The following is a 15,200-nucleotide window of genomic DNA, read 5'->3' on the forward strand; positions in this document are numbered from 1 at the left end:
ATACCGTTTGCGTTCTCTAAGTCTGGGTGGCTAATGCATAGCAACAGAAATCCTTTTAAAAGATCAGAAACCAGAGTCTTAGACACTGTGCATCTTATGAACATTTCATGTAGTATTTATTTAGAATAAGAAAAGTAGACACCCGCAAATTAGCCACAGATTGTAATAGGCGAGACCAAGAGGTTCAGACAAGCATAAATGGTACAGAGAATGGATACCTAGATGCATGACATGGTGGACCGATGCATTCTTATCATCTTTGTCTTGTTCTTGTTTGAAGTTGTCTTTTTAGTCAAATAACCCACTCCTATTCATAGTCATGAATATTACTGATAATGAAGAGTAATGTGTCCTGTTTACATGCAAAGCACAAACAGAATGTGACATAACGCTAATGTTATTAAGTGACATTCGGTTTTTGTCATAACAAGTTAGGTTTAGGGTTAGGTTTAGGGTTAGGGTTAGGTTTAGGGTTTCATGTGTCATGACAGTGTCGTGTTCGTGACAGTGTCATGTCACTCTTATGTCGACATTGTCAAGTCAAGTGTTACCGATGGATTTAATGCATCATAATTGGCATGCCAGTACATGGTTATGCATGTTTGTGTTTGTGTATTTGCTTTAGTCTATACTGTATGTTGCTGTTATTGGATCTCTGTGTAGTGACCCTATCACTATCAGTATACATTATTTCTTGTGCTTCATGTGAAATGTACACCTTTAAGCCACAATAATAATTACTTAGGCTAAAATAGAAGACAGCTGGTTTGTTTAGGTAAGGAGATGAGCATGTGACACAGCAAGATCTGCCCATTGTGTGAGTGAGGCCTGCAACCATCAGCACACACAAAAAAAAAGATTAGCTAATGTTGTCCTGTGTCATTACTTGTTTAGACTTGCTTGTATGTAGATCTTTTTGTTGGTAGACAACAATCAGTGCGTTGGCTCGCTGAGCTACTGAAGGATCTGTTCACGTTGCTGTTGTGTGTCTGCGGACCGCTGCTTGAGTGGAGCTAGCGAGACGAGACGGGCTGAAGATGCGGCGTGTGGAGTGACTGTACTTCCTTGCTGATTTTTGGCGCGGTGGAGAGCGGGCGCTCAGACGTGAAAGAAAGCCTGTCATGTTGTGTGCACTCACAAAAGGAAACAAGCGCATACGCAGTCAGGCTGGCCATTCAGAGGGAAACATACTCTAGGAGATAAGATATTGATGAGCTGGAAGCTTGTCAGACATTGCTTTGAAGTAATTGAAAAGCGTTTGGAGAGAGCAAGACATGTTTGAGACTGCCTATGTTTATCAGCATGTCCTTGAGATGCTTACGTCTAAATTATTAAGCATATTTATTGAAAATTCTTAAAGATTCTCATGGATTGTGTGGCACCAATGTTAACCTTCACTCAGGTACCAATAAATGCAGTGTGTTTATGTATTTTCACTATGTCATTGTTTTAGTAATGACTCTCCTTTGCACCTGTGTCTAGCCAGCTGGTAGTAATGTTTTGGCCATTGATGTCATACTAGTGCCATTCTTGCATCACAAATAGCCCTTCGTATTCTTCTGCTCTGACATTTCTTTGGTCTCCAGCCATGTTTGAAATATTCTACGGCTGTAAGGCTGCTGTGGATGAGGGGTGAATTTTGTTATGTGGTCTATAATTTAGTTTTTTTTTGTAATGCTGTAGGTCGAGAGGATGCTAGCAAAGGTGATTTTGCAGATCTGTGAAAAACACATAGAGCATAAACTAGCTCTTGCAGTCTTATGTAATTTTTGCACCGGTTGCTATGCATTGGCTTTGGCAAGTTGGAGCTATCTAAACAGCAGCCTTTCCTCTTGTTCCCTCCAATCTGAGCACCCACACACAGACATGCATGAGTCCTCTCTCTCTCTCTCTCTCTCTCTCTACCTCTCAGAGTGCACACACACACCCACACACACTTGCATACAGCCCATCATAACACTTTGCATGGTGGAAAGAGGGAAGGGGGCGGATGGTTGGTGGGCTAAATTGTGCAAAGGATTATTTATTCTTTTGCAAAGAGATACTGTGAGTGCACAGGTCTCTCAACATTCATAAACTGCGTGTCTTTATACAACTGGTCGTTTGTACAATGGTGGATAATGATGGATGTGACCAACTCTAACCAACTAGTTCTTCTAGCATATGAGATGCTTGTTAGCATGTGAAAGCGTGTTGTATTTTGTGACTTGCATAATCATCATAAATAACCTATAAGCAATCTCTGCTCCCCCCTTTCTTTCTTCTCTCTAGTGCGCCTTCATGACAGCATCTCAGAAGAGGGCCACCATTATCTGATATTTGACTTGTGAGTTTTAATATCTTGGAATACAGTACATTCAAAAATGCTTATCTCTGTATCTAAATGAGCTGCCTGTTATTCAGAATTTAGGAATAATTGAAAGAAAATTTTATTTGTTATCTGCACACATGTTTGAATTAAATCCTGAATGCTGTTTTTTTAAAGCACATTTTAAAGCAAAGCTACTCAGGAATTACAGAGCATTCCTGCTGAACATATTTGTACTCTGCCACTTTTCATTACTCAGACATACTCAACACACTTTGATCAAAAATGTCTTTCACCATCAAAGTGATTGTTATTCTTCATTTATTTGGAGACTCTCATTTCCAAAAGGTATTATTTTGCTTCTGTGTGGAAAAAAGAATACTTTTCATGTTAACAAAGGCATTTCAAAGCTATGATGAGAAACAGTACAGAGATGAAAGTAATAAAAAAGACACACCAAGAAAATTCTGTCAAGGGCCCCATATCCTAACACTTGACAGGAGGTAAACCATGAAACCACATAGACCCTTTGTCGATGATTACCAAAATATACTGTAGATAAAGATTAGTGCACCCAACATAAGACAGTCAAGTCATGTAGCTGTTTTGGAGTCAAGCTATTAATACTACATATTGACATAGTTTAATTTAAAGAAACATGATGACTTGACTGGGTTATGTTCAATATGCTTTTTTTTACAGTGTATCTGTCAGGCATAATCACAGACCATGAACTGAGATAGATCTGTCTGACCTGAGTCATGATATCTGTCTCGTGGCAGTTCCAGCAGAGTAACACGTGTGTTTTTTCACCAGAGTGACAGGTGGGGAGCTCTTTGAGGACATAGTTGCCCGCGAGTACTACAGCGAAGCTGACGCAAGGTAAGAAGATGAAGACTAATGTTCTGCTGCGATCACATTACTGGCACGCACAACAGCACAGCAGTATCTAAGGGTAAAGCGATGGGACATTTTTGGCTATTGAGGTGTCCCTGTCCTTGCATACAGTATTTCTCAAGCTAAAGAAGACTTTGTTAGGTTGAATAGTCTCATTTATTTACTTCTGTAATACTTCCCTGTACCAGAGATTTTCTAATGAGGAGACACAGCACTCAAAGAATCTCCCATAGAAATGTATGGGGTTAGTTTGTAACGCAAACATGGCAGTCGTCTACACATATTTTGCCCCTTCCGCCCCCAAAATAAGACATGTGAATGCCATAGGTATTAGAAAACTAGATACCGCATTGTCCGTTGAGTTCTTTTAGGTGGCATACGTACTAAACACGGCTGCCATATTGCTGGGAGCAACACGTGTAATGTCTATGGGCAACACTTGCCGGCAATCAGAGACACCTGTATGTTCTGGAGCCCAATGCGGCATCTAGTTTTCTAATATCTATGGTGAATACATTGTCCCAATCATGTTTTGTGATCTCGCTGCTGGAGCGAGGTTGGTGTCGTAAAGCCTTGCGCACGCGCAGCCCAAAATGCATTGCAATATGGCCTCCGAGTGGAGGGACTTGCCTAAAAGGACTTTGCCTATACCATGTGAATGAAGCACATCTCAAGCAAAGGAAAGGTTTCACTGGGAAATATGTGTTGAGATAAGTAAGATCAATTCAGCACCATTGTATGCTCAAAGCATTAGTGCGTATCACAAACCAACCAGAAATGATCATGGAAAATCATAATAGCACGCAATATGAATATAGAGACTCAACGTCTCAACCTGCATCATAAGATTAGCATATTGATCATAAAATTGGCTCGCAACAGTAACACAAAGGAATAGTCAGAAAAAATACTGTATGCAAAAAGGGAAACTAAAACAGAGCAGCTGACCGGTTCAGTATCACATGCCACTGTGCACCTGTCAACTGATGGCCCGTTGTAGAGGCTTTGCATGGTATCACAAGAAAAGAAACCTGAAAACAGACCATCTACAATTAATGCCCTATTCCTATAACAAGTATAAAGCTTTTAGTGTCAACAATTATTCTAAGCATCAGAGGATGTGTAGCACTATGCCTGACCCATACCATTTACACAATAGGTTACACAATTTACACAATAGTTTACACAATAATTGGGCTTTTTTACAATGCATGCATCAGTAAGGCAGTAAGTAGCAAGTAAGACCAAAGTAGCAGTCCAGCATCAATTAGCTTTTGTAGGCTGTGGAGGACGGCCGCCTGTTTCCTGTGCCCAAAATATCTCCGGAGAGGTGAAGGCAAGGCTAGGCATTGATCTTTGGTCTCTGATTTCCTCTGATACCCTCACAGCATTCCACAACAAGCTAATGAATGATTTCAAATGGGAGCACCCCACCACCACCACACACCTTCCACCACAACCACCAGGCCAAGAACAATCTCTGGATCAATTAACATGGCTGTTTCCTCTCGGTCCCTTGGCCTCTGTAGCCCGCGGACATGCAGACTGACAGCACTTACTATCTGTTAATTAGCATCTCACACAGATTTGCCTCCTAAGGTACACAATTTCATCATGCACGGCGCCACTGTCGCATCGAATTACCAGCCTCAGATCATGAATCACATTCCAGAGCAGCACCAGAGGCTGTCGTGCTGAAACCACAACGCACATCTCATCAGAGCTAATTGTCAGTTGTGTATTATTTGTCAGTCAAGTCAGACAGTCAAGTCCCCCTCTCTAATTGCCCGGCGTGTTTATCTTTTCTTGTCCCCTGTGCAGTCACTGTATTCAGCAGATCCTAGAGGCTGTCTTGCACTGTCACCAGATGGGTGTTGTCCACAGAGACCTCAAGGTAATTATGAATCATTCAAAGTGCAGCAAATACAAAGTGTTGCTCTCAATCTTGAACACATTGCATTCAATGTTAAGTAGTGTTAAGATTGTGTGTCATCTCTGGGGCCACTATGGTGTAACAATAAAACGTAAGAAAGGAATCATAATTGCGAACATAACACATTTAATCTCTGTTTGACATTACCTGACGTAAAGCAAGTTTGTGAGTCATATCTAATGCCACTACAGTGTAACAATACGCCATAAAAGGGAATCCCAATTGCGCACAAAACTCATTTAATCTCTGTTTGGAGTCACCGGATAGTGATACATCTCTTGTTACTCAACTCTCATTATTGTCGGCAATCACATTATGACTGGACTGGCCATTACGGGGCAGTTGAAAAGCGTGTCTGAAATGGCTCCCTACTGCTGTGTTACTGCGCGGCACACACACACACACACACACACACACACACACACACACACACACACAGGATTCTCCACACCACTGCAGCAGGGAGGCAGGTGATGAGTGGATAATTAGGACGAGCACATCCCCCACACTCTACAGCACCCACTATTATCACCCCCCCCACCCCCCCCATCCTCATGCCCCAGAAAGGTCACGACACCGTGTGAAATACCCGGCTGGTTGTTGCTCACACTAATATTCCGGCTGCTTCAGCTCTTGATGACGTGGTGATGGTGGTGGCGGTGGCGGCGGCGGCGTTAGCGACTGTAGCGTGGTGCGGCCGACGAGACTCTGGGGACGCGGCGACCACCTCGCTGAAATATGTGTGATAATTACCCAGCGGTTAAGAGTGCGGTTTGGGCGAACGCGCGTGGGCTGCAGATGGATCTGCTGCTGCCAATACTCCCACGCAATTCGCCCGCCTGAAAAGCAGCTCGCGGGCCAGAGACAGAGCGGAGATACAGCTCAGCCCTAGAGGAGATGGAGCCTCTGCCTCCCCGATGCCATCATTAACGGCAACGAGCAAGTGGAGGTGATGCAACATGCGATTGTGACGGTGGAGAAAGCCCAAAGCAGTGAAACGTGTTGCTCTCTGTGAGAGGCACTGTCCAACAATCAGACATGGATTGTTTCCCTTCCACTCATGATGAGTGATTTTAATTCCCATTCACTTTGTCCTATAGGGTTCACGTGACGTACAATGGATTAGAAGTATGATGGCCACCAAAAGTTGAAAGTCAGTGTCATCAGGACAAATAGATAATACAGCCAGAGATGACATCTTGCCCTCTGGTTTAAAATCACTCCACCCCTTACTGATATAAAATGCTCTGTCCTGTGCAGCACATCCTTAGTCTATTATCAGATTAAATATTATTGCTCTGGTTAACCTCAGGTAAACCAAATGTAAAAGTTTGGAAACCTTAATATTATTGTATTCTGTTGGTAAGTAATCACACGGCTCTTACGTAATGCTAATATGTTGCTTTGTTGATGCCTCATGTATATTCCGCCCCCTCAGCCCCACACGTAAACACTCACAGCTTGCACTATCTGTGCCACCTTACTGCCCTAACTGCTTAAACATACGGCACACACAGACAGTTCTCTCCCATCTTATTTGTTATTCTGTAAACACACACACACACACACACACACATACACACAGAGCGATACTTAGAAGAGAGAGAGAGAGAGAGAGAAAGAGAGAGAGAGAGAAAGAACGAGAGAACGAGAGAGAAAAATCAATGCTTCATTCAGTGCATTTTCATATATTGAAGCTGATATAGACAAGGCTAAAATTGGAAGCTAAGTCTGATGCATGGTGTCTGTGTGTGTGTGTGTGTGTGTGTGTGTGTGTGTGTGTGTGTGTGTGTGTGTGTGTGTGTGTGTGTGTGTGTGTGTGTGTGTGTGTGTAGGGGGTGGGAAAAAAGTCATCTGAAGCATTGCCTTATGAAAGGAGAGTGGAAGATTTTTTTAATTTGTTCATTTCATCCATGTGGGACGGAGGAGTCTGTGTGGGAGGGAGGATTTTTCAGAGCTGTTAACCGCTGCAATGACATTAACTCTCACTTCCATTCAGTGAGCAGCACAGCCATTAAGCATGTCTGCATCTTTCTCCATGTCTTTCTCTGTCTCTCTTTCTTCTTCAACATCCTTGTCTGATGTCTCTCTTTCTCTCTGTTTTTCTTCTTCAATATCCTCATCTCTTCTCTAATGCTCAATGTCTCTCCCTCTCTTTCTCTTTTTTTTTGTTTCCTGATCTCCTCTCTGACCCTCCATGTCTCGCTCTGTTCTCTCTCTCTTGCCACCCCCAGCCCGAAAATCTCCTCCTCGCCTCAAAGTCCAAAGGAGCCGCAGTGAAGCTGGCCGACTTTGGCCTGGCTATCGAAGTGGAGGGCGACCAGCAGGCGTGGTTTGGTAATGACTGACCATCACTGTGTCCCCATACTGTTTATTATAGGCTCATTTAGTTGTAGCAATTTTAATTACCTTTGTTTGTTAGTTTTGTTGTGTTGTTTTGTGATTGTGATGCAACAACCAGATGTGTCATTTTGGAAACACACCTGAGCACCATCTTTGATTGACAGGGATGCTTATTGAGGAGATGAATTGGATTTACTGGTGTCATGAAACAATCTGTAGTTAGATTAATGCTGAAAACTGAGTGTGGGAGGTAGAATGAGGGGGAGGGAGGGAGGGAGGGAGGAAGAGAGAATGGATTTAACAGAGAGATGAGGAGGGGGAGAGGGAGAATTGGTTGAACAAATAGAATTCCCTTGTTCCTGCTGCGTCTCTCTCCAGGAGTGTGACATGCCGGCAGCTCTCACAAAAGAGACCTTAAAAGAGCAACTCTGGGGAAAGGTTTACAAAAGGGGCTTTATCCAACCGGAGCCTTTTCTGTCCACCAAACAAAAGTGTTATTGACTTAAAGATAAACAAACAAAGAGACCCTGATTATTGGACAGAAGTCACCTTATCACAGAACAGAGTGGAGACTGTGTCTGTTCCTAGTCCAGCTGTCTTGGCTGCCCAGAGAGGACAGGCTGTGCTGCCACTGTGATCAATGTGAAAAACACATTGATATTGCTATTGCTAGTACTACTACCACTACTACTGCTACTACTACTACTACTACTACTACTACTACTACTACTACTACTAATACTACTACTGCTACTGCTACTACTACTAATGATGACAAGGATGGTGATGACGAAGATGATGCTGCTGATGATGCCACTGACAATGATGATGGCGATGGTGATGATGATGATTGACTCATATAATTTGATCATGATTCCCCCCCCCCCCCGGTACTTTGATTATATTGGCAGATCTCTGTTGGTATGATTGTCTTCTACTTTTACACCTTTGTGTATCTATCTTCTGGCGGTGGAGCTTGTTAAATTTAATAAAGGAGTGGCGAGTGGCTAGAGACGGGGCCAGCCGATCACGTCCTATTTTATTTATGAACCCCATTTCCAAGAGAAATAGAAATGTCAGAGGGCTCCATCCACCCTCATTAGTCTAGACGCCTGTGGAGGGTTCCCCTCGCACCAGGGCAGAGGCACATTTTTCTTCCCTCTGCTCCTTTGCAAACAAACTGACAGTCACCTTATGATCCCTGTTGTCAGGCTTGAAAGGTCACTCAAGATGAATAATGTTTGACCCATAATACCAATGAATGGGGTTGATGGGGCCCCTCTATAAAGTCAATCCAAATAGTTTTTAGATCTTGATATTTCATATAGTTTTTTACCCCAGCATCATGTCTAGTAGTCTTCATTTCTCATTTGACGCTCATTTGATGAAATTATGCTTCAACATCTACACAGATATGTCACTGGTAGTTTTACCATCTACATGAGTTTCTATTTAAACGTTGTTATGAGTTGTATCCTGGTCATTCTAATCAAATGCATTTGCCCCAAAGGAATGAGGTAATGTTCCTAATAATGTTGACAGAAACTGCTCTGCTGCAGTTTAGTTCTCGTTCCATCAGTATGACCCACAGTAACCCCAACTGGACATGTGCGGCCCACTCTCCGAGACCTCTTAGCAACATTAGTCCGCCGCAACAAACGTTCATTTTTTTTTGCAGTGCCCATTAACCGTAATGAGAAGATGTAGATGTTCTTGCACTCTAATATTGATGATGAGAAGAGGGATCAAATACAAAACCATTAGACCTAGAAAAGCATTCTATTCTGTCTAATTTCCTGAGGTCAAAATCAGCATTATACAAGAACACTATGTTAAAGAAGCACTATGCAACAATTTTAGCAAATTTAGCAAAAACACTTTCTGGGTCGTTTGGTGGGTGCTTCGTCTCCCCCTATCGGTTCTCCGCGGAAAAAACGAATATGCAACTTTCTGGACCCGGTCCAGGTAAATCCGGATGTGACTCAGCGGAAATATCCAATCGCGCCTCGAAAATGTAGTCAGATTGGAGTTTCGAAGAAGACTGCAAAACAGACGCCGACTTGGCTTTGTTGCTGTTGAAATTGTAGGTAGCCTACCATGGGGTGAACTCCGTCTTTGTAATGTGGTTTGATAGTCTCTTGAACAATGTGTTTGCTCGACCGTTTTATTGTGAGCCCTGTATGTGTTTAGCTTGGTTTCTTGATGTGGGGGTTTAGCGTAGCAGTCACTTGCTACCGAAGCTGCAGGGGGAGCTGTGTAGTGAAAAATGCGAGCCCAAATCTGGCAAAAACCCAGAAACAGTGAAGGAATAACCAGACCTGCATAGTGCTTCTTTAAGTGGGATAATTTGATACACTATATAGACAATAGTATTGGGATGCTTGCCATTACACCCACTGGAACTTCAATGACATCCCATTCTAAATCCATAGGTATTAATATGGAGTCCTCCTTGCTTTGCAGTTCTAACAGCTCCACTCAATTGGGAAGGATTTCCACAAGATTTTAGAGTGTGGAAATGTTTGCACATTCATTCATTAGAGCATTTGTGAGGTCAGATACTGACATTGGACTGATGTTGCACAAGTAGGCCTTGCTTACAATCTCTCCTCTAGTTCATCCCAAAGGTGTGTGAAGCCATAGAGAAACCGGACTTTGACATACTACAAAGATTCAGTGGGAAGATGTGCGTAAATTATGTGTGTGGCCGCAGGCTTTGCTGGGACACCTGGATACCTGTCTCCTGAGGTCCTGAGGAAAGACCCGTATGGCAAGGCTGTAGACCTGTGGGCATGTGGTGAGTGCTACACTGTTCTTCTGTTTACAGTTTTCTCCTAACTTTTATCCTAACTCAGTTTACGTATGTCATCTGTGAAATGTTTGATTTTTGGACATATGTATGTAGCCTGCAAGTCTCCACTGAAATGATCAATTAGCTTTATTCTGTTTTCTCTATATTACTCAGTATACAGTTGAGCACCATACTAGATCAGACAAGTACAGCATGGATTTAGAAGGCAGGCTGTACTGAGGTGTTTGTGAGGATAAACCAAAGGTGCGGGTAGCGCTTGCATGTCTAAACTCATTCCTGTTCAAGGACAGTTAAGGAAGCACGCTCCAGCTACCTTGTGTTTACTGCCAGCATTCACTCCAGTGATCCTGGAAACAGATGTGATTATAAACACGACACGTCGGCACGCTAGCAACACATAACCACTAAGAAATTGGAGTCTGTTATTTTTGTTGAATCACAGAATTTCAAATTGTTATGTCCTTCCGATGATGTGCATCAAAGAAAAAGCTTGTTTTTGTCAAAAGGAAGCCCCCCCCCCCCTGCCTCAGGGCCCCTTTAGAATTGTCATCCTTTGTCCCCATACAAGATGCCTGACTGCCTGTCTGTTCTGTGTAGCGTAGTGCATAGATATTAGAAAGCTAGATACCGCATTGCCTGTCGAGTTCTATTAGGTGGCATCGTAAACGCGGCCGCCATATTGCTGGGGACAACACCTTAATTGTCTTGCAGTCTTAAAACACTTGCAGGCAATCACAGACACCTGTCTGATTTCCACTCAGAGTCACATGCTCCTCCACTGGCCTCCAGTGATTGTTGCAAGAGAGGGGCTCATGGAATACGTACAGAGACTAAAGGTTGAGGAGTGGGAAGCAGACACAGCTCCCTGACTAGAGGCTGGTGCCCTCTAGTGCCCCCTGTGCCACAGGAGCTCACGACACGTGGGCCAGCGCTGCTGGCACGAGTAGGCTGGCTGTGGTGAACTCTCCACAATGCCACTCTGTGCACAGATAGTTCTAGATCATATCATGGGATACAGTCATTTCCTGTGTATTAGCCGCATTGTGTATAAACTGCAGAACAGTGTTTTATGTAAGTTAAAAAGGCAAAACCATATTAATACCATATTAACTGCCCCGTGTATTAACCTCATAGCTGAAGAAATTTTTCAAAATCAATGTATAAACCACGGCTAATAGTTGAGAAATTACGGTACTGTTCATGCAGCACTGAGATTATAGAGGGGATGTTAAAGGTGCTGTGTGCTTCTGGTGAAAGTTAGATGATATTTGAGCTCAGTGCTTCCTATTTTCAGATCTAGAACTGTATACAAACATTAGAGATTGTGTGTGTGTGTGTGTGTGGCAGGCAGCTAGAGGACCATGGTGAGTAAATGTACTGGATTAGGATTGCTTACTGTACCTTTAAGGGAAATAACAGGTCTAATAAACACTGTAACCAAAAACATCTTGTAAAGTGCAGGGTCCATGTTGACTCGAGAGCCCGAAATGCTGAAGTTGTCAGTAATCCTTCTGTGCTCACGGGGCATTGAGTTCAATCGGAGTCATTTCTGCGGACTTTAACCTTTTTTTAGCTCATGTCTCGCCTCCCACGGTTAAAAGTAAATCTTCACTCTTCCAGGTGTGATATTGTACATCCTCCTCGTGGGCTACCCACCCTTCTGGGATGAAGACCAACACCGGCTGTATCAGCAGATCAAAGCCGGCGCCTATGATGTCAGTAAAAAGCCCACTGAGTCTCTGAATGAATTTATTCATTTTTGTATGAAATATCAATTTGCATTTCAGAATTATGCAATGCACCATTGTCTTTTCAACTAGAGGAGAGAGCTTGCAGGCATTGCATTTGAAATTGAAACGTATCAGTCCGTCCAGACTCACTTGACATAAGCAGTCTGCTAAAAGCTATTACCAAGAAAAGAGGAAGTGTTCTGGTCTTTTTAGAATGCAGGAGAATACAGTGAAAATGACGACAACTTTAATCATCTATAATGCTACTTGATAAGAATCTTTTTCTTCTCGAGTTTTTATTATAATTTGAAATTATTCATTTTATCATTAACTATTTAACAAGGTAAATATTTGAACATCATTCATAATGAGGCCTCTTCATTCATAAGAAAAGCAAATATTAAGGCTTCATATACTGTGAAAGTGTTGAATATACTTCACATGCATGTGCAGTTCCATTTAAACGTATTCTTCTGCTCTCTTTTGTCCATGTTATCTTTCCTGCTGCACAGTTCCCATCACCCGAGTGGGATACTGTAACCCCCGAAGCAAAGGACCTTATTAACAAGATGTTGACCATCAACCCTGCCAAGCGCATCACTGCCTCTGAGGCCCTCAAACATCCGTGGATCTCGGTAAGTTCTCCCCTGTCAGAGCCTATGGACTGGAACGGCATCAGCACCTTCCCTCCTGAGTTTCCACTTCAGCTGTCCTCATCGTTATAGATCCGCCAGCTGTGGTCATAAAAGGTCCATCTCCCCAGAATATATTTGTGCAGTTCTCTAATGTTTAAATGTGTAAATATGTTCCATGCAAGTAAGCGGTTGAACAAATTGAATCCATTAATGCCATTGCAACCTCTAATGTAAATGTTGAAATGTAAGTGATTTTTTATTAGTGCTGTTATCTCTTGTGGAGCTAATCCTGTGTGTGTGTGTGTGTGTGTGTGTGTGTGTGTGTGTGTGTGTGTGTGTGCGTGTGTGTGTGTGTGTGTGTGTGTGTGTGTGTGTGTGTGTGTACGTGTGCGTGCGTGCGTGTGTGTGTCTCTCTTCTCCACAGCACCGCTCTACCGTGGCCTCCTGCATGCACAGACAGGAGACCGTGGAATGCCTGAAGAAGTTCAACGCTCGCCGGAAGCTGAAGGTAAAACACTCTCCAGCGTCGACGGTCCTCGGTGGGAACTCACTGACACAGCGTGCACTCATTCCCACAGCCTGTTTTACAGAGACGTGAAAAAAGGCCCCCCTCACATAAGTCATCTATACTGACAGGCACCCTATTCATTTTTTTGCTCTACCCTGCACAAGGATGTGACACCTGTCTAGGTATGAGAGATTGAGCCTTGAGGCCGAGGTGATCATTTATCAAACAAAGCAGAGGAAAGAAAGTTTCCTTCCACTGATTTAACGCCTTAGCTTTGTTTACTTTTCAGGTGTTCATCATTCTTGTGCAGTCCAGATGGGAGCTCTATAAATGACTATCCTGAGTGTAAAGCTGTCGTGTGTGGCACAGCGCTGGTGTGAAAATGAATCCTGACAGTATTAGACAGCACATTACGGGCCCTTATTTATAATACGTTACATACAGTAGATCACTCTCATCCTCCAGTCATTCTGTTTTGACTCAGATGCATAACATGGATTAAGGTTTCACTGGAGTCATGAAACATTTGGCTGAATTAAAAGACATGCCAGGGGGCATAGCTAGTGGCCATTGGTCTAGGTCATATTTGAAGTGACAGGATCAGCTCATAGCTCATGTTATGAAAACTGAGCTGAGGTCATTCTAAGGCTAAACAGAGAGAGTGAATCATTCTTTTAGTCCCTCATAGAGGCCTATGGCTCTCGGCTTAGTCCACTTTATTCACATCACTTGATGAAATGGATCGGAATCCAACATTTCCTCCAAGCTCAACAGAGGGCACATGGCAGGGATCAGCTTTAGGGTGAAACTGCTGGTCTTGTCATGATCACCCCTGTTCCTCTCTGCTTAACATGGTTTTGCATCGAGTATGACCACATCCCCTTCTCATTTTCAGCATTGCTGTCCCTGAGAGCATAAACCCATGCACACACACACACACACACACACACACACACACACACACACACACACACACACACACACACACACACACACATACACACATAGACACACACACTCTTCATAATTCCTTCATGATGTAAATTGTTCTATCCTTTCATCCAGGGTGCAATTCTCACCACGATGTTGGCTACCCGCAACTTTTCAGGTAAGTCTCTTCCCCTAAAAAAGTGCTGTCCTTGACAGTCAGTAGACTCCACTCTGTAACGTGCTGGTAAACTTTAATTGGATGCCTTCAAAGAACTCTTTCTCAACACTTTCAATCCCATCCTCCCCCACTAGAGTCATCAGTTCCATCTGTACTGTTCCCTATCAAAATTTGTATGAGAAATCCCACCCCACTCTTGTTGTGTGCTTAGTTGTAGATAATATGATGGAGTGTAGTAGCCCTGGCCTTGTGTTGGGTGCTTATTAAAATGTGGGTTGAACCATCTGTTGAGAGTCTCTACTTTCTCTCTTGCTCTCTCACATTCTTTTTTTCTGTCTCTCTCTCTTTCCCTCTCTCATCGCTCAGTCTCTCTCTTACTCTTTTTGTCTCTCTTTCTCTCTCCCCCTTTCTCTCTTTCTCTCTGTTTATGTCGCCGAGTGCTTTCAGTGGTGGCTGCCATGGAATTCGCCACTGCTGGGGTGCAGCATATGGTGCTCCCTGCATCCTCCCTCCGCATGTGTGTGAGTGTGTGTGTGGTGTCGGGTTGGTGCGCTGCGACTGACTGCAAAATGTGTGTAACCGACACCCCGCTCCGATTTGCAGGCGGTGGTGCGGCGGCTCTCTGACTCACAGCGGCCAGGCACCGAGCCCCACCGTGCCAAACGCCGCGTACCATGACAGCCCGACACGCTGCTTCAAGTGGGGATGCTTTAGCTCGCGTAGCATAGCGTAGCATAGCGAGCATGGAGAATTACTGAGGTGGCTTAGGCAGGGGTGTCGAACTAGGGGTAAAAGTGGGACTGATTAAAAGGGCCCCAAGGGGGGAGAGGGCCCTATGCATAGGGCCCAGGATCTTGTGCTACACCCCTGGGCTTAGGTGGAATGCTTTAGTTCTGTGTAATCGGCCTGTAGTGTGCAGTGGATGT

At 43.6% G+C, this 15,200-nt stretch overlaps 1 protein-coding gene across 4 annotated transcripts in view; it reads left to right on the plus strand.

The window, feature by feature from the left end:
• camk2a (calcium/calmodulin-dependent protein kinase II alpha) overlaps positions 1–15,200 on the plus strand; it is a 38,820-nt gene that overhangs the window by 11,937 nt on the left and 11,683 nt on the right. For all 4 annotated transcript variants that reach the window (XM_042092366.1, XM_042092365.1, XM_042092368.1 and 1 more), the window contains exons 4-12: positions 2,272–2,326; positions 3,125–3,190; positions 5,027–5,099; positions 7,373–7,475; positions 10,195–10,278; positions 11,914–12,008; positions 12,536–12,658; positions 13,083–13,166; positions 14,232–14,274. In XM_042092366.1, the coding sequence (XP_041948300.1) occupies positions 2,272–2,326; positions 3,125–3,190; positions 5,027–5,099; positions 7,373–7,475; positions 10,195–10,278; positions 11,914–12,008; positions 12,536–12,658; positions 13,083–13,166; positions 14,232–14,274 (726 nt within the window). The remainder of the gene's footprint in view (positions 1–2,271; positions 2,327–3,124; positions 3,191–5,026; positions 5,100–7,372; positions 7,476–10,194; positions 10,279–11,913; positions 12,009–12,535; positions 12,659–13,082; positions 13,167–14,231; positions 14,275–15,200) is intronic.

The sequence above is a fragment of the Alosa sapidissima genome, chromosome 5 (genome assembly GCF_018492685.1).
Source record: "Alosa sapidissima isolate fAloSap1 chromosome 5, fAloSap1.pri, whole genome shotgun sequence".
NCBI lineage: Eukaryota > Metazoa > Chordata > Actinopteri > Clupeiformes > Clupeidae > Alosa > Alosa sapidissima.